General features: G+C 37.8%; 1 protein-coding gene across 5 annotated transcripts in view; it reads left to right on the top strand.

Annotated features, from left to right (window-relative positions):
- ZFHX4 (zinc finger homeobox 4) overlaps positions 1-20,014 on the top strand; it is a 196,712-nt gene that overhangs the window by 157,972 nt on the left and 18,726 nt on the right. For 4 of the 5 annotated variants that reach the window (XM_021089177.1, XM_021089179.1, XM_021089181.1 and 1 more), the window contains exons 5-8: positions 3,772-3,840; positions 13,041-13,157; positions 19,283-19,473; positions 19,690-19,890. In XM_021089177.1, coding sequence (XP_020944836.1) covers positions 3,772-3,840; positions 13,041-13,157; positions 19,283-19,473; positions 19,690-19,890 — 578 coding nt within the window. The remainder of the gene's footprint in view (positions 1-3,771; positions 3,841-13,040; positions 13,158-19,282; positions 19,474-19,689; positions 19,891-20,014) is intronic. The other variant, XM_021089180.1, reaches the window with a different exon arrangement.

The raw sequence follows: 20,014 nt of genomic DNA, 5'->3' as shown, positions 1-20,014 counted from the left end.
GTCATTTTACACAGGCAGAAAAGTATGGATTAATCAGTTCATTGGCTAAGTTAAATGCTCCTTTATGAAAATATTTATATCATTCGTATAAAAGGGGCAACACTGTTGAGGATCTAAAAAGAATTCCAGGGCGTAGTGAACCACATTCCTTTATAAAATTATTTGCACAAGTCACTCTCTTTGGAGCATTCTCCAAATGCCACATGACCTAATTTGTGAGATTAAATAACAGTTTCTGGTTTTGACATTTTGTACCTTTCCTAAATCACTATCAAATGAAATGACTCCAGTGTGACACCAAACTATTATTTGGTTATATTTCATATTCAAGCAATGTCAATCTTTTATGAAATATCAGATTTTTCACAGAACTACTGAAAAGTTGGTTTTCTCCCCCTTCCTCTCCCCAGCTCTTAGATTTCTGGCCTTTACAGAGATAGGAGAACCTTTAGAGGCTCCTGAATTCTGTGGTATTAAAACTGGACACGTCCGGAGTTCCCACTGTGGCGTAGCAGTAATGAACCCGGCATAGTATCCATGAGGACTTGGATTTCATCCCTGGCCTCGCTCAGTGGGTTAAGGATCTGGCATTGACTGCGGCTTGGGTCTGGCATTGCTGTGTCTGTAATGTAGGCGGGCACTTGCAGCTCCAGTTCAGCCCCTAGCCTGGGAACTTGCACATGCAGCAGGTGCGGCCCTAAAAAGACAAAAAACAAACAAACAAACAAAAAGCCTGGAACCATCCAGAATTTCACAGCTTTTTTTTTTTTTTTTTTTTTTTTTACCAGGCCTACCTGGTTCTCATTCCAGGTTCTTTCAGTTTCAAACTTGGTGACCTAAGACCAGTGACTTTAACATCCTTCAGCCCCTTGGCTCCTGGCTTGCAAAATAAAGATTAATAATTGCCTCGTGGCTTTATTGTGAGGGTTACACGGCTGTTTTTACACAAGTAGCTTACCAGAGCACCTGGCAGAGATGCAAACTTAATAGGTCGTCATTGTTTTATTTTCATGTTCATGAATCTTTAGGGAGTAGTAGTCATTTGGTCAAATTCACTTAGGTACTACTGATGTCCATTTGAACAAGTCTTTTTGAATCACTGAAGTGTGTGTGTGTGTGTGTGTGTGTGTGTGTGTGTGTGTGTGTGTGTCTGTAATGGTAAGGATTACTTGCTAAAATGGAATTGTTTTTTGCTAGAAATGAGAAGAAATGGTTTTTACACCCACACACATGTAAAAAATGTATATATGTGTAATATATATGCAAAAGGACTTAATCATCTGTTTTTGGTATGATTGAGAAAGCTTTGGATTTAGAGTCCTGAGGCTCTGGGGTGCTTTTAAAAAATTCTCATCTCGGCATTCATTTATTTCAGGATATAGGGTGTAGATTTGTGTTTTGAATAAAAGTGTCCTAGGTGACTTTGATATGCCTCACTCTGTCCTTAGTTGAGAATCTGCGAAAATGAAAGTTCTCAAGGAACTCACAGTTTGTTAGGGAAATAGACAAGGGTCACTTAAAAGTTATCACAATACATTCAAAATTCAGAGACACATGTACAAGGTAATTGTTAGGAAAGCACAGAGGAGGTGACACTCGCTTTAGGTTTCGAGGGAAGAATGAGAGTTTAACAGAAAAACAAGAAGATGTTGCAAAAATAAAAGGAACAGCATAAAGCCCGAGAGGTTGCCAGGAGGAAGAAGTGGGCTTCTTAAGGAACATGTTGGTTAGACATCAATACCATAATCTATTTGGAAGTTATTCCATCGTAAGCAAGGACTGACCACATATTATTTTTCTCAAGACTAATTTAAGATGTAGTTACAAAATAATTGTTGTGTTTGTTCTTGTTGGGGGAGGGCACTGGGTATTTATTATGATTATATTGTCTTTAAATAGCTCACCACTGAAGGCCAAAGGTTTTGTACGTAGCAAGAGAAACAATTAGTAGATGCAATAATAGTGCTTTGGTGTGCACTTCTATTTTGAGGTTAATTATTTGTTTAATTAAAGCCTTCAGAATTAACCACAGATGCTATTGTCTAGAACTATTAGATAAACATGAGTCTCTTTGGCAGTGTAAGAATTGTGTGTCATTTTTTTTATCCTCTCAATAAGATATGGCCTTTTCTCACTTGGCAGAGTATCACATTCTCCACCTATCATACCTTATTTGAATTATTTTCTCTTACAGTTGTTGATTATTTATGCAGTTATATCTACATTTTACAAATGAGGGAATTGAGGCCTAATTAGAGACATTAAGTAATATACCAAAGGCCCCTTAACTAAAAAGTGTTAGAGCCCTGATTTTTACTCAACTAATTATATTTTCATGAATGATAACTCATGAGATATTATGAGAGATTAGATTGGAAAGACATGGAGATCTAGGCAGGGAGATTGTTGTGAAGGCTATTGAAACTATCAAAAGAGATGATGATAGAGGAACAGACATGACAAAAGTCATTGTAACAAGGAATCAATGATATGTGTTCAGTCGGTGTACAGAAAGAATAAGGTGTTGAAGGTGATTTCTGAAGTTCAGTTTTGTTTTGTTTTTAAGATACATTTCCTTACAATATGGAACATCAAAGAAGAATGGAGTTAGATGAAACTAATGATTCGTGTTTGGGGTTTAGTTTAGCAAATCAGGCCATTATAGGCACTTCTGCTCTGGAGCTCAAATAAAAGATTAGAGTTGAAGTTACGATGTGGCTCAGCAGTAATGAACCCAACTAGTATCCATGAGGACAAGGATTCAATCCCTGGCCTCACTCACTGTGTTAAGAATCCGACGTTGGAGTTCCTGTCGTGGCGCAGTGGTTAACAAATCCGACTAGGAACCATGAGGTTGTGGGTTCGATCCCTGGCCTTGCTCAGTGGGTTAAGGATCTGGAGTTGCTGTGAGCTGTGGTGTAGGTTGCAGATGCACCTCGGATCCCACATTGTTGTGGCTCTGGCGTAGGCTGGTGGCTACAGCTCCAATTCGACCCCTAGCCTGGGAACCTCCATGTGCCGAAGGAGCAGCCCTAGAAATGGCAAAAAGACCAAAAAAAAAAAAAAAAAGAAAAGAAAGAAAGAAAAAGAATCCAACATTGTGGGGAGTTGTGGTGTAGGCCAGTAGCTACAGCTCCTATTTGACCCCTAGCCTGGCAACTTCCATATGCCTCAGTGCAGCCCTAAAAAAGACCAAAAAAAAAAAAAAGGTCAGAGTAAAGATGTAGATTTATTGATGACTTGGACACATTCCTCAGGCTTTTTAAGTGCTTGTCTTTTGCTTTGGGGGTCTTACATTAGATATCATATATTGAGTTGTTTTCCTTTTCTTCTTTCTTTTTTCTTTCTCTTTTTCTTTTTCTTTCTTTCCTTCCTTCCTTCTTCTGCACCTTGACAGAGAAGTAAAAGTATGCTCATAGTTTATGGCACGTGCCATTGTCATTATAACACATAATCCTATCATGTAGACTTGGCCAAATAACCAAGTGGGAAAAATCAGAATGAGCCTTTCCTGTTTCCATATTTTATCTATGTTATTATATTTGTCATGTGCCGCCCATCACTGAGAATTTGAGCTAAGCTTGCTACTCTCTGGGCTAATTTTGCTGGCCACTGCTCACTAGCCTGTAAGGTGTGATGGAGATTCACCTGAGCCTTACCCGATGTTTATCTCTTTGAAAGCCAAGTTTTGGACTCTTGTGATGCTGCTGGCTAGCAGTGAAGAGAGGAATGTGGCATGCTGATAACTTTTTCCTCTGCTGTCTTCTGCAGAAACTGCCTCTCTGGGAGCCAGGACCTGTGAGGATGATCTTCTGGAACAACAGTTGAGAGCACCCTCAGGTAATTAGTCTTATGCTCATCTGTCCTAAAAGATTTAAATTTGTCATGCTTATAATTTTTGCAATAAACCATCTCTGAAACTGCTTTAATTACAACTGATCAGATCCCTTATACAAGTAATTTAAATCAAGTATAGAATATATCAATATTTTATATATAATAAACTAAATCCAATATGGCCAATATTTGGATGCCTATGTAAAATAAGTTCTTAAAGAACAAGTGACTTCTGGAGTTCTCTTGTGGTACAGCAGGTTCCGTTAAGTGGATTGCTTAATGCCTTAAGGACCTGGAGATGTCACTGCAGGCACTCTGGTCACTGCTTTGGTGCCGGTTCAATACCTGGCCCGGGAACTTCCACATGGGATGGATGCAGTAAAAAAAAAAAAATAATAATAATAATAGTAACTTTTCCTGGATAATTTTTTAAATGTTTATCTTTATGTATTTTTTAAATTTAATTTTTATTTTATGTTGGAGTATAGTTGATTTACAATGTTGTGTTAGATTCAGGTGTAGGGCAAAGTGATTTAGTTATACATATACATATGCATAATATTGCTGGAGAATTTCTCACAGCTACACTTATATGCAGCGAAGTTTTACCTAAATGGTCAGTTTTATACAAAGTGTAAGTCAATAAGCTGGGTATTGTTTTTCCCCAAGTCAAACAGCCTGGAAGGTGGATTTAGTTTTGGTCATTAATAAGTTGATTGGATTTTTAGAGCCACGTCAGCGCAGTCACTAGTTCCTGTGCTTTGCATGCTTATGTGTGTGTTAAAAAATGGAGGTTGTGCCTTCTTAGCTGCATTATATTTGGATAATTTAAGAGGAATTTCACCCTTGTTGCTACAGCACACCTCATTTATTTCTGCTATATAAGCATGATCCCAGTTTCCAGATTTATACAATTAGAATAATAATGTGCTATACAGAAACAAAAAAAATGATCACAAAAAGGCCTTTGCAATCATGATGGTGTATTGAAATACTTAAAAAAATATTGCAAGTGAAACCATGCCTCCAATAGAAAGCCAGGACAACTCCCTTAAAAAATTCTTCAGTTAAGTTTACCTTCACCTATGCCTGTCTCATGAATACTTTTTATTTATAAATACTTTTTTATTTTATGTCATTTTCCCTAGAAAACTAGACAATATATTTAAGATAAAGTAGCATAAACTTAGCTATTCTTCCTCACTTCAAGCAATCAAAAATTCCATTAATGACTGGTTCAAAGGTCATAGGGCAAAAATCAAGACTATGACAATAAAACCAAACTGAAAAGAGAACAGTCCTTGTCAGTACACTTCTTTATGATTTTGTAAACAAAGACATCTTCACTTCAACCTCTCTAAGAAGTTTTATATTTGGATACTCCCATGCCTTTTGGGTATTTTCATGGGGATGTTCTGCAGAAAAGTCAAATATAACAAATTCCAAGTTTAATGTCTCTTTTCTACAAAACCATTTTTCTTTCTCTTGATGACATCATACCATAGACCTAGTTACTCCTCCAAGTAAGAAAACTAGGAACCATCAGGTTTTACTCAAAATTGCCAGGGACTGCTGGCCATAGCTCATCTGACTGTAAGGCAGATGAGTTCTCTCACTTTTAGACAATATTTCTATACAATAAGTTCTTTTCAGATTGCAACAGATGGGATGAAGGAAATAAAAGAGGTAATGTGGGAGTTCCCGTCGTGGCGCAGTGGTTAACGAATCCAACTAGGAACCATGAGGTTGTAGATTCGATCCCTGGCCTTGCTCAGTGGGTTAAGGATTCAGCGTTGCCGTGAGCTGTGGTGTAGGTCACAGATGTGGCTCGGATCCCGCGTTGCTGTGGCTCTGGTGTAGGCCTGTGGCTACAGCTCTGATTAGACCCCTAGCCTGGGAACCTCCATATACCACAAGAGCGGCCCAAGAAATGGCAAAAAGACATAAATAGATAGATAGATAGATAGATAGATAGATAGATAGATAGATAGATAGATAGATAGATTAATAAAAGAGGTAATGTGTAGAGCAGAGCTTCTCAAAGTGTGGGTCCCTTATAAGCAGCACCTGCACAATCTGGGAACTTGAATTTGGAATCTGCACATTCATAGGCCCCACCCCAGACTTACTGAATCAGAAACACTGATGGGGCCCAGAGGTCTGTGCTTTAACAAGCCCTCCTGGTGGCAGTGATTCCTGCTCAGATCTGAGGACCCCCACCTGTGTGATAGGTGATGTGCTACGTTAGAAGCAGTGGTCAGAGGATGCTCTGAGGAAATGACAGGTGAGCTGAGTCCTAAATAACAAGAAGGAGCCCATTAGGAGAAACGTATTACAGACAGAGGAAGGAAGAAGTTGGTCGTATTCTGCACAGGGGAGAAGGCTAGGTGTGGAGGGAGATTAGTGAGTGAGGAGGAAAGAGGAAAACAACATAAAGTGAAGTCGTAAATGTAGGCAAATACCTGGTCATTTCAACCACAGTATGGAGTTGTTATGTTATTTTAAGTGAAATAGGAAGCTGTGGTAGGGCTCAACCAGGAGAAGGGCTCAGTTTTACTCAGGTGTGCAGAATAAATTGTAGGAAAGCAAGAGCAAGTCTCTTCCAGTTATGAGGCCATTGCAAAATACAGGTAAGCGATTTAGGGTACCGGCAATGGAAATGTAAAGAAATAGATGGATTTACTGTACACCAAATATTTTGGAAATGGAATGAATGGGACTCGCTGATGGACTGTGTGCACATGAGAAAGAAAGAAACAAGCCAGTGAAGACTCTTGCTTTTGGTGAATGGTGTTACCCTTAACTGAGATGGTGGAGACTGGGGAGAGAGTGAGTTGTGTTGAAGGGTTCCAAGAACTCTGATTTGGTGGTGTTAAATTTTGTATGCCTTCCATACATCCGAATGGAAATATGAAATCGAAAGCAATGAATCTGGATGAAATTGTCTAAGGAGATCATTGTTTTTCCTCCAATCAAACTGTCTTCATCGATAAGAGAATAAGCCTGAGGACCAATGCTGGAGACACTCCAATATTGAGATTTTTAATGGAGGAGGCCCCAGCAAAGGAGAATGAGTGGATATCTTCAGGGGGTTAGGATGAAAATCACAATAGTCCGATGCAATGAAATTCAAGAAAGGGACCTTTTTTTTTTTTTTCAAGGAGAAGGGAATAGTAACATTTGTTGAACAAAGTTAAGTAAGATGCAGACAGAAAAGTGATCATTGGATTTCACAGCATGGAAGTCATTGGAGGCTTTGAGAAGAGCAATTGATATGAAGCCCGGCTGGAGAGGGATAAATAAAGAATGTGATTTAATAGAGAAAACGCAAAAAACAAAAACAAAAACAAAAAACCCAAAAAACCAAAAACAAACCCAACAACAATAACAAAAAACCCTAAACCAGACAAAAACAAACCAAACCAGAAATACCCCTTTTAGGTTTTATTGAAGGGAAATAGAGGAATTAGAGAGTCTGAACTCCTCCTTTTCTTCCCCTAATTTTGCTTCCTTAAGGGAATTCAGTGTTCCAACAATTATTGCCTGCCTTTTATAATAGGTGCCTCTGGCACAGTGACAAATAATATAATCACTATTTTCAGTAAATCTGTACCTATTAAGGGAGGTAACCAATACACAGATAACTTCCACATATTAGGGTAAGTCGTTTGATACTGATGCACAAGAAAAAGAAAAAAAAAAAAACTTATCCAGAAACATTAATCCTAATTCAACATTCAGGGAAGACTTTTTGGAGAAAGAATCAATTATAATGACACAGTTAGCATTTTTTAATACTTATTTTGGGTTAAGCTCTGTGCTGACTAATTTTTATACATTATAACAAATCCATGAGGTGGGTATTATTAACTCAGTTTTTATATCTGTTGAAACTGATACTTCCCAAGCTAGGATTAAAGGAAAGATGGAAGTTATACAGTGGAGAAAAGTCATTCTAAGTAAGACAAAGAAACAGGTTGGTATGTCTTATAGGAAGAAAGACGGCATTAATGACTGGTATATGTGTCTAAACAGTGGAGCACAAAATGTAATCCTCGGACCAAGAATTAGCATCACCTAGGAAATTAGAGATGTAAATTCTCAGGCCTCACTCTAAACTGACCGAATCAGAAGTTCTAAGGATGGAGCCCAGCAGTCTGTGTTTTAACAAGTCTTCCAGGTAATTCTGATTCCCTAAAATTTGAGAAGACTCTTCTCAAGAGTTAAGTGTTAGATAGGAAGGGAAGAAAGATGAGACTGGAATGGTAGACGAGAACTTCTTGCCATGTATAGAAGATTGAACTTTTTCTTTCTAAGTCGTGGCAGTCACTGAAAGATTTGAAGTAGAGAAGTCACACTTAAGTAGATCATAGAAAGGATAGATTTGGAGGGAGTGGGAACTGGATAGCAAGACAAGGAGGGGGCCCAGGAAGGATTTTTTTGTTTGTTTTTTTTTCGTCTTTTTAGGGCGGCACCTGCAGCACATGGAGGTTCCCAAGCCAGGGGTCAAATCAGAGCTGTGGCCACCAGCCAACGCCTATGACACACCAATGCCAGATCCCAGCCACATCCTCGACTTACACCACAGCTTGTGGCAACGCTGTATTCTTAACCCACTGAGTGAGGCCAGGGATCGAACCTGCATCCTCACGGATACTAGTCAGGTTCTTAACACGCTGACCCACAGCAGGAACTGCCCAGGAAGGAATTCTTGTAAGCCAAGTGTCTAGCAAAGATGTTCAATATAAAAAACCTAAAAGTTATCCTCTGCTTCCTCTTTACATGGGCTTAAAAAGTATGCAGTGTTTTCCTTAAAAGATTCAGAGGGTTCCCAAACCCAACTGTATAGTAAAGCAATGGGAATCAACAAAACTGGCTGGTGTTTAATGTGAGGGCTATCTCTGAAGTTGATTTGCTTAGAAATTATATACTATAATTTTATAGAATAAGTTGATAATGAATTTCCAATTTTTTTCTTATTCAAATAAAAATACTACAAGCTGGTCATTCAAAAAGTTTTCTTTTAGGAGTTCCCTTTGTGGCTTATTGGTAATGAACCTGACTAATATCCATGAGGATTCAGTTTCAGTCCCTGCCCTTGGATCAGTGAGTTAAGGATCTGGCGTTGCCAGTGAGCTGTGATGTAGGTGGAAGATGCAGCTTGGATCCTGCATTGCTGTGGTTGTGGCTATATGCCTGCAGCTGCAGCTCAGATTCAACCACCAGTGCGGGAACTTACATATGCCACGGTGGCCCTAAAAAGACAAACAAACAAACAAAAGGATCTTTTCTTTGAAATATGGTTTATGTGTATGTGTAGAGTAAATTATAAGATCATCCTTTTAGGCATGATGATAATGCTAGGGGGCTTAAGCCACTTTGTCTCAGTGGCTTAAGAACCTGACAAAGTCCGTGAGGATTCGGGTTCGATCCCTGGCCTTGCTCAGTGGGATAAGGATCTGGCATTGCCACAAGCTGCAGTATAGGTCACAGATGCCACTCAGATCCGGTGTTGCTGTGGCTGTGGTGTAGACCTGCAGATGTAACTCCAGTTCAATACCTAACCCAGGAACTTCCATATGCCACAGGTGTGGCTGTAAGAAGAAAAAAAATGTTAGGGGAAGTTAATTGTATTGTATGTCTATAAAATAGGAAGACTATAGTATTATGTTGTCTTCCTATTATTTTTAAATGTTTTAAAATAAAAATATTTTATCACTTATTTGAAAATTGGGAAGTTCTTCTGGACCCCAATGCACATTTTAAACTTAAGTACCCTCATATCATAAAGTTTAACATATGAATACTGCATTTTTAATCTTCCATGAGGCAAAAGAATAATTGAAATATATATAGTGTGAATACAACGGTATTATGAAATGCTATAATACTTTCATTATTATTACATGTAATATGTTGAAGAAATTTATTGATGAAAATGAAAACTGCTTTAGCCTTTTTACTTTGGAATTTTATGTAATTTTCCCCAGTTCTCAGGCATCCCTTCGGTACATTTAATATCACATATATCTTTTTCCTTTTTTCATAAAATGTAACCATCTTACATTTCATAGCATTTTACAGTTGAGGAAATGCGGTACTTGAAAATGAGAATCTAGCCACTCTTTTACCCTTAACCCCAAATCCAACCTACAGAGTTTCCTAGAGAAAGTGGTTTCTCCACATTAATACTCTTGACTCAAAAGTCTATTTATGAAATGAATATCAGATTTATTTCAAAAACTCTGCTGAAGACTGAAAGCGACCTTTTTTCTTCTGACTCGTCTGAAACTTTACGGTGTACCTAAGTGAACCTTTGATTATTTTTTGCCTGATTAAAAAAAAAAAAAGCTCGCCAAGTTCTATGGCTCCCTTCCAGCGCCTACCTGTAATAAACAGCTTTCGCCTTTGAAACCACAAAACAGGTCTGAATTGCTTGAGCATTAGAGCTAATTGCCTGCCTACTTCAAAGGAAGAACGGGGGTGGGGGGTGGGGGGGTGGGAAGAGGGACAGGGAGTCAGAGAAGCAGAGGCGGTGAAGGCAAATCCACTTCTGGAGGTTATGAGCTGTGGCTTGGAGGAGCTGGGCAAAGTTATGGCCTCAGAACTGCTGTTTGCGATTAAGTTGATGGGGAGCGTCTATCCCACAGTCTTTCGCTGCTGCTGACACAGAGTCTTTGTTCACATTCAGATTTCTCAAACTGTTGCCAGGGTCACGCGGAGGTCAGACACCACAGTGATGTATAGAAGAACTTGTCTGGGAATTTCTCTCACACTTAAAACACATACCAGAAAAATGAAGAAGAGGATCCTGGAAAAACTGTCTGATGAGACCCAGATTATACTGTAGTTTTTCTTTGAGTCCCTTCATAATTTGCGTCGTCTTCTCCTGACACGCAATGTTTTATGAATGTGAGTTGCGATAGCCCTTACGATTTTATGTCCCCTCAAGATAAGGACACTCAGTAGCGCTCTGACACTTCATTTTCCAGCCCTGGGGGAAAGGTCCAGTAAATCTAACTCAAAGAAGCCTTGCATCCCGTCCCCAGGATGAGTTGAGAAGTAATTGCCACGGGCTGTCGTAGGTCGCGGGCCTGACACCGGATCTCGTGTCACGTGTGTGGACTTGGCAGGGACACAGCCCAATCCCATCATAATCTCAGCCGGCCAGCCTCCCAGGCTGAGCCAGGCCACTGTCCCCACCCAGCCTGGCCCCATGCAGGGAGGAGGGAGCCTGTGTTTGATCAGCGATTATCACCAAGGGTGAAAGCAGGCTGCAGCCAGGGGAAGGGTTGATTTCTCTCTTCTTCAAGTACAATTTCCATGTGTATTTGCCTGAAAGGGAAACTTCCCCCAGACCCTCAGATGACAGACCCCTCCCCAAGGACCTCCCCTCTGCCTTTGTGCAGCGGCAAAGTGCAAATATGGAATAAGTGGATTTGTATGGTGCCTTTGAGGACTTACAGTTGAAGCAAACTCTTATGTCGCATGTATTAAATGTGTTGTTTTCCCCCCTTTATTTTTTTTTGCATTTGTTCCCCGCCTTGAGCCCAGAACTGTCCCCCTCTGTTCTGTTTTCTGCTCCCACAGTTGTAGAGCATGGCTGGCAAGTGAGGCACTAAATAGCAATTTTTTTTTTTTTTTTTTTTTTGTGCTCAGCTGCTACATATGACAGTGGATATTTCATTCTGCTGTCAGAACGTTATTAAAAAAACATGGGGTGTGGAGAAGGCCACGATTTCCCCTTTCAATCACTATAGCATTTGCAATGAAAATTTTATGCAGTGTGTAATTTTCAGTTAATGCTTGACACTTAAAATGTCCGGAGCAGCGTTTTGTCTGGTTATTGAAGGGTTAATTGTATCATGTTCTCAGCATAAAAGCTCTGCTTATCAAAAGCAAATAGAAGAGGGTATGCAAATGTGTGTCGATGACCTTTTGCCTTTCCAGGGTTAATTTATATGGTCATTAAAGATTTTATGAAATTGAGCAGCCTGGTGCTTCAAATCCCATTTTACCTTCTCCTCCTAATTTATGTAATTCCTACCTGAACAGGGGAAGATGGTTTTTTATTTTTTTGTGCTGCCCTGAAAACAGCATGCCATGCTGTGGGGAGTTGCGAGCCTGGTTATCTGGCATTACTCAGATTGCTAAAAATTCATTAAAATGTGACATCAGCACAGTGAGAAACGAATGATCGCAGGATGAAAGAGAACAGTGGGCCTTTCACGGATTAGTGCTACACAGACCCAGCATAGAGGCGAACTGCATAAACAGATTAATCCACCAGCAGCGGCGTAGCTAAGATTTACAGAATAATTAAATAGGGTTGAGTTACTATGAGGATTTCCATGTAATCTAGCTGGTGTGAAGCCCGTGAATGAGGTGTGGGGTGATGTGGTTGTCATAGAAGTTATACCTTCTCCTGTCCTACGCCCCATATGGCTCCCCCTATGGAAAATTTAAAAAAAAATCTCAGTGGAACTGAAGTTTTGAGATCTTACTCTGACAAATTCCAAAGAACTCCTCTGGGGTCTAAGGACTGAAAGGCAGGAGCAACACCTGTCTTAGAGTTAACCCCTCATCATCATGTTATTTCACTGAGAAATTTTTCCGAGAATTTGGTTCCTTCTGCCATTGATCCAAGTCCCTGGAACAGTGGTGGGTTCATGTAGCTCAGAAGGTTCTACTGTTGAAATTGCAAAATTGCCTTACCGCTATTTTTATTTATTTATATTTTTTTAATAATTCAGTGAGTTTTATTATATTTATTTTTGTACAACCATCATCACAATGTATAAATTTTAGAATATTTCCATCCCAAACGCCCAGTCCACCCCTCCCCCCACCTGTCCCCATTCATAACTATACGTTTTTCAACCATAATTTTTTCTAACCTCCATTTTTCAATCTTTCCTAGCTTGAACTATACTTCTTTTAAACAATTTCTTTTATTTTAATTTAGTACAGGCACATTTCTCAATGGTTGTAAAAGAAGTTGCTTGAGATTAAAAAAAAAACTGCATTGGTATTGCTAGCAGGTTCTAATAGAGACTTTTGAATAAATTCATGTTCTTTTTTGGAGAATGAACGTCTGCAGATGAGTCACATATAGCAAAGTTTCAACATGGTCACGTCGTTTATTTTCGCATGTGTTTTTCTGGGGTTTTCCATCCTTCTGACTGGTCTGCCTTTCTTAACAGAAGAACAAAGTGAGGAGACAGAAGGAGCTAGTAGACCTACAGCAGTGGCTGAGGATGATGAGAAAGACACAAGTGAGAGAGACAATAATGAAGGCAAGAACTCTAATAAAGACACGGGTAAGATGCTAGAGTCTTTCACCTTTCCATTCCCCACCCCCATTCCCTGCAATCAGCCCTTCCTTCACCCCCTCCCAAAGCTTATTAAAAGCTTTTATTCATTTTAAACTGTCTGAACATTCCCACTACTCTTCATTGCATGTGCATTTTGCATGTGATTTCTATCAGTAGCCTCCCATTGACCTATTTTTAATCATAACCATCTGACAGAATAGATTTGGATAAGTTGAAGAATATTGCAGGACGACCAGCAAGATTATTTTTTAATCAAATCAGTTTGTGTGCTTGTAATTTTTTAAGCGCCTTTCATTAATCTTAGCTATACTTGTGATTCCTCTGATGGCATATTAATTTTTCAAAAGCACAGGATTAGGTATCACTTGAATTTTTTTCATTCAATCACATGCACCCCACCACCACCAAACCACATAACCCTAAAAATAAATGTTATTTTTCCTCGATTTTTTTTTTTTTTTTACAACTAACACTCAGGAATTTGCCCTTTTCCAGGGCATCTATTTGAGGCATTTCAAACAAAATCCAGTGAAAAAGTTTACAGATGATTCAGCCTAAGAAGAGGAAATATCATTGAGAAGGGATTAGGTGCTGGGTAATTTTGATCTTCTAGAATAGACAAATCCCAGTAATGAAAGCTACTGTCTTTGAAAACAAACCTTCGTGTCATGACATTTACTTGTGCACAAACAAACGCTAGGCCAGCATCTGGTGTGGATACCTAAGGCTTTTTCTGTGTTTGATTTGGCAAATATATGACTTCATCCATGCTTTGTATGTATGAGATGGAAATCTATGGTCGCAATGAATATTACATTGGCTACTTTTGCTGCACGCTATACCTAGTTTTATTATGTTGGACTCATTGAAGCAGAAGAAGTGCTGAAACGGGTTCAAGCCTATTAGTTTCAGGTAGTCATCTATCTTCTCCTTGAATTCCAGTGACAGCCGCATCTAAAGAAGCTTGTTTTCCCTCTGAAGACATTGGGTTGTGCACAAAAATATCATTTTCACGTGCCCGTTTATGTAAACCTGAATTACCCCGTATTTGTAGTTCAGTCTTTGCCTATCTGAGTTTTCTGTTCCCTTCAAAAATCGTTTGAAGGGCCTCCCTGTCCCCCACCCTATATGGTTTAAGGCTGAATTTCCAGTGAGAAAAGGTGCATTTAAATTTGGGTCTAGAGTACAGTGGCTAACATATGAATTTAATTTGATTTAAACAAAGAGGATCTAATGTTGGTACTGAGCCTGAAGCAACGTAAAACAAAGATGCCATCGCTGTGTATGAGTAAGCCGGTGCCTGAGGTTACTGACAAGGAATTTGAAGCACCTTGTGATCAGCCAAGGTCAAGTGCAGTGCCATCTAAACCTCATTTGAAAAGAATTGGAAATAGCAAGGTAGTCAGTTTAGGTCTAGGAAGGAACTAATCAAGGCTTAGCTGCTTGACCACTCCAGGGAGGGCCAGATCATCCCCCATCTATTGGTGATTTTTCTCACAGTTGTACCAAAGAGATTGTGGACTCTATTCCCCTCCACCTCATTCTTCAGAAAGCTCTGTAAAATACACAAATAGAACAGTGGTGTCCATTGAGTGTTCACGTAATACCTAGGAATGTGACATTGTGCTTGGTTTTAAGCAACTAATACCTTGTAAAGGATGGGTTGTGGGAACCTCTTGAAAATGGCTCCGATCTCACCAATGAGGAAGGAGCCTTGCTTGGAACATATCACAGATGCAGAGGCTCTATCTCTACCAGTGGAGTTTACTGCTCTACATAAATAATGGGCTCAATCACTCCCTAATGGCCTGATGAGTTATTGTCCTTTCTTGGGCATCTAATTGTACCATCTTGACAGGACTCAGGCACACAAGAGGATACAGACTGTTGGATAAAGGTAGCTTTTTAAAACACATTTTTATGCTTCCCCAACTACATCTGTAGGGATAAAAATGGGCTTTTCCGCATCAACTCAAAGCAATTACTGAAATGCAAATATTTAGCCTTGAAACCTCCCAGACATCAAGACAGGTCTTATTATGGACAACTAACATGAACTTTTAACAAAGTTTTCTGCTTTCTAAATTGAATTTGATTAGGTGAAAAAATTATTACATGGATTTTTTTTTCCCTTATAAGTACTTCTAATGATTGAATAACCACATATGTACACATTGGGTTTTTTTTTTTTTCCCTTATGTCAGTTATAAATGTCAAAAAATACTGGCAAATTTATAAACTAATCACTATCTTAACATGTTCTAATATTAGAAAACAGGGTGACTCCTCACTTTCACACAGAATTTTTTAGACAGGAAGGAATTAACATGTTTTAGGAAGACAGTGTTTGTATAAGCTGTTGTACTGTGTTGCTGACATTAATCTCTAGGACTAGAGCTTTCAAAATGAGACTTGGCAATATGCAAGTCATATTTGTTGAATATTCATTCATAATAGAAAAGCCTCCTAATGCCTCATTTATATTGTCATTTAAATCTAGTGCCACTTTAGATTAATTATAATCCAAATTATAGCTCTGTGCACTACAAGAATTAATATAGAGTTTATCCAGATTAATACATTTGCATTGAAAATGTAATATGTCTCTGCCGTGGCTAAGGGGACCACTTTTTAATAAGGAAGTAAACATGAGGAAAGATGGAAATTAACCTTTATTATTGCAATTAAAATTATCCTTTCATTCTAGTCTCATTAAAAAGAATACTATACCAGTAATTATAATTTAGACTTATTTGGAGTTGCATTATCCAAGTTGGATAGTATTCAAACTTTATCAAATACATTGATTCATAAATAATAACTTAGCATTTTTGTTTTATTGTTTTTTTCAAGATTTGCTTTTAGTACATATGTGCTATGGGATTTCCCTCACCTGTTATGAGTATAAACCATTTTATTTACAACATTCTGTATTTTAGGGATTGAAAATTTATTAAGTAGGCGGCATCTGAATTGAAGTAAATTATGTCATTTTTATATTAGTAATCTCATGCATGTTAAATAATCTCATAACTGGCAGATAATCATTGGCTCATCTATTTGGCCATGCTAATTTGTAATTAGACTTCACTTTTTAGTTAAAAATGCATTAAAATAGCTTTTTTTTTGAGGATATCATGGTGGCCTTCATAACACAAAGTGAATTATGATCTCATTTCAAAATTTTGTCTAGGGTAACAGGGTTTATTTCAAGTAACGTTGTGGGCATAAATTATGAGTAATCACAAAATTTAAAACCTTCCTAAAATTCATTGGTTTTTATTTCATACAAGATGTTTCTAGGATAAAACAATTCAAAAAAGACCCCAGAGTTGATTTCTTATAATTTACCAGGGAAGCCGTCATACCCGACATGGTGCCCCTTTGAGTAGAAAAGGCATGCGTGCATAAAATGTAATGTCCCTCATTTTTGCAAATAATCCTAGTAACCTGTTTTATCTTCAAGTGTCTGTTTTTGTCACATGTTATTACATCTTAGCATTTTCTGCTGCTGCTTCTTATCAGTGACATGCATTTCTGGGGTTCCTAGCTACAGTTAGGCAGTCTAGACTTTGTTTATAACTTCTTTTCAACTTAAAATAAAATAGTTTTTAGGAAGCGCCTAGCTTACCTTAAGATCATGATTTAATTAACTAGGTTAATTAGCCAAAAAAATTGAAGCAGACACATATATTGGGTGGAATACTATCACCAACAGATATCACAATGGCTGTGAAATAGTAACCCTAAAACTTAACTTTTACTTGATGCATAGTGAATGTCCCTTAATTTAAAAGCAATTATATTACTGATGAATATTAATAAGCATAAAAATAACATGGATTAATTTTACCAAATATGTAATCCATTGTAAAATCTTAGTAAAATGTTCCAAACCTTGAAATTATTGTTTTGATCCTTTATAGTACTAATATTAGAAGATAGATGCTTGTAAAAACAAGGCCATAGCTATACATTTAATAGATTTAGAAGTTTTTGGAAGGTTTATTCTGTTTCTGAAGTTCCATAAGGCCTGCAAGCAGCAAGAGTTGTGGAAATTCTCTTTTCCCTTGCGTGTGACAATCTTTGATAGCATAGGGAATCAGACCAACTTATTTGGTTGTGTCTGCTTCTACCAGGCACACAAAAGGATGATAAGGGACTATGACCTAGTACTATTCTCCTAAGGGAGCATATTCTTACTTTTATTAGGGAACTTTTAGAGAAAAAACTTCCAGTCTTACAGGAAAAGATCAACTGATAGTCATTTGCTGGTTTAAAAGACAATCATTTTATACAACTTGATCTGACACCTTCAGCAATACATTTTATTTGCAAGTATTATCTATCATATTTTTCTTACATGTATGTTTTCAATGCTTTTAAAATGATAGCAAAAGGTATATTCTTCTTTGAGAGTTTTGCTTTTAGAAGAAAAAACATTTCTTCTGGCTACCAGAATTAATTACAAAATAAACATTCCTATTTTTGACATATCTTTGGATATCAAATACCTGGATATTGTTTAATCCATATAATGAAAATTTTTAGTCTATCTCAGATTTAAATTCATTCAAATACAACTATGATAAATTATTTTTTCAAAAAATCGAGAAAGAATCTAATTTCTCTAAGGTACCTATATATAGGAAAAATGTACCAATTCGAATAAAATCTAGTGTTTGTAAATCTAGAAATCACTATCAGTGCAATTTGTTTGTGAACATAGCACTACTTCTGTACCTACTACAAACTCCAAGGGAATAAAATCATTGTCATTATGTCACTTAAATTCTATTTAAATAAAATAAAGACTCTGGTCTCCTCAGAGTCAGACTTACTTTTAAATATTTTTCAAAATTCAAAATTCCTAAAATTATTTACATGCTGCAAAACATGCATCTCCATCCAGGATATAAAGAGAAATGTATTTGGGGGTTCATTTTTACTTTGTTTCCATAACATTTTTGACCTTATTTTTAAATTAAAACTGGGTTATTTTGCAATAAGGTATAATTTGTTCATTTATATGAACCGTATGTGGATTGAAAAAAAAATCAAGATAAATCTTCATGCACAGCATACAATCAGATTACGCCTAGACTCTATATTTACGCGGGGTCTGATAGCAATCAATGGTTTAGCTTCATTGCATTTCAAGATGTATTTGCACCCAGTTGTCCAGTGATAGTGTCCTCACCCTGGAAATAATTTAGTTGCAAATTGACTGGAAGATGGTGAAAATTGAAAGTTAAAATTAGAAATACTCATAATAAACAGCAGAAAAAAGGTCAGATGATGCCACGCTATGATGAGATTGGAATGGCTGGTAAATGAGGTTTTGTGTTTGTCGTGAGATGTATGTGACATGCCTACCCAATGTCGCTGTAATATCCAGCCTCACAGAGGAGATTATTGGGAAAATTGATGCTGGAAAGAATTTTATGTTAGATTGGGAAATTAGAATTGCACTCTTTTCTTTGATGTGTGTGAGGCTTCTATACATTACGTTGCTCATCTAGGCAAAATTTTAAACCGTCTTTAACACTGAATATTTAGATTAACCTCATAAAACAATTGTCTTCTTGAGATTTGGACTACTCTGTGATGTGCACAGCCAATGGCTGAGACATCTAAAGCAAAGAATAAATCGCAAAAAGCAGCGGTGAATATGTAACGTATAATTTTTAAACCTTGCATTCACTACATAAAGACGTTATTTTCATTCGTGAATGATAGTCAGCTCTTCTTAGAATTTTGAAATGTTTTCAGTGTCCCAGAATTTTAGAAAAAGAGATAATTCAATCAGGGAAATAATTATTTTCTAAGTTAGCATTTGTGCATGGGAGTGTATTTGTTTTAATGTGATAAAGGCAAACCAAGACACCAGAGAGCACATGGTATTGATGAATCCTTCAAGGTCACCTAGGGTTATCAAAACATGAGACAGAAGCACATTTTAAAATATATTTATAAACTCTATTTGGTTTATGGACAAAAAGACATGTGTTTTTTGCCTTTTGACATTAGCATCATGTAAAAGTGTCTGTCTGGTTCTTTGGGTGATTCAGTGGAGTTAAAGCTATTTGAAAAACATCATTTTTTTCCAGATCTCGACATTGTTAGTCTTTTAAAATCGAGGTGTTCTCTTCTTTTGGGGGAATCAGGAATAATCACACCAGAAAAGGAGCTAAAAGTCAGTGTGGCAGGGGGAACCCAGCCACTCCTGCTGGCAAAAGAAGAGGATGTGGCAACAAAAAGATCAAAACCTACAGAGGACAGTAAATTCTGTCACGAACAGGTAAATGTGCTTTTTTTCCCTTTGCTGTATAAACATGTTTTTTTTTTTTAATTGTTGTCCTTGATAACCCAAGAGCCTCCAAGCTATTCCATGCTATTGAAATATATGTAGATACTCTAATTGGCAAGGAAGTGAACCCTTGGTATGACTTCTAATGCTCTGAAGCCATCAAAATCCATGAACTAATCGTGGTCATGTTTATTCCATATTTTCCAGTTCTATCAGTGTCCTTATTGTAACTACAATAGTAGGGACCAAAGTCGTATCCAGATGCATGTCCTGTCACAGCACTCGGTACAGCCTGTCATCTGCTGTCCCCTTTGCCAGGACGTCCTCAGCAACAAAATGCACCTCCAGCTGCATCTGACGCATTTGCACAGTGTGTCTCCGGATTGTGTGGAGAAGCTGCTTATGACAGTAAGGACATTGAATGTTGATGCATGTGTGACATAATCCCTGTAAAAGTAGCAACACAAAATCTGTAATTATCGATTGATAGAAATTGATTTCTTCTGCCTTACATCAAGCTCTGACTTTGTTG

The sequence above is a fragment of the Sus scrofa genome, chromosome 4 (assembly GCF_000003025.6).
Source record: "Sus scrofa isolate TJ Tabasco breed Duroc chromosome 4, Sscrofa11.1, whole genome shotgun sequence".
Classification (NCBI taxonomy): Eukaryota; Metazoa; Chordata; class Mammalia; order Artiodactyla; family Suidae; genus Sus; species Sus scrofa.
Note: the sequence above shows the minus strand (reverse complement) of the source record. Positions and strands in the feature narration are given on the sequence as shown.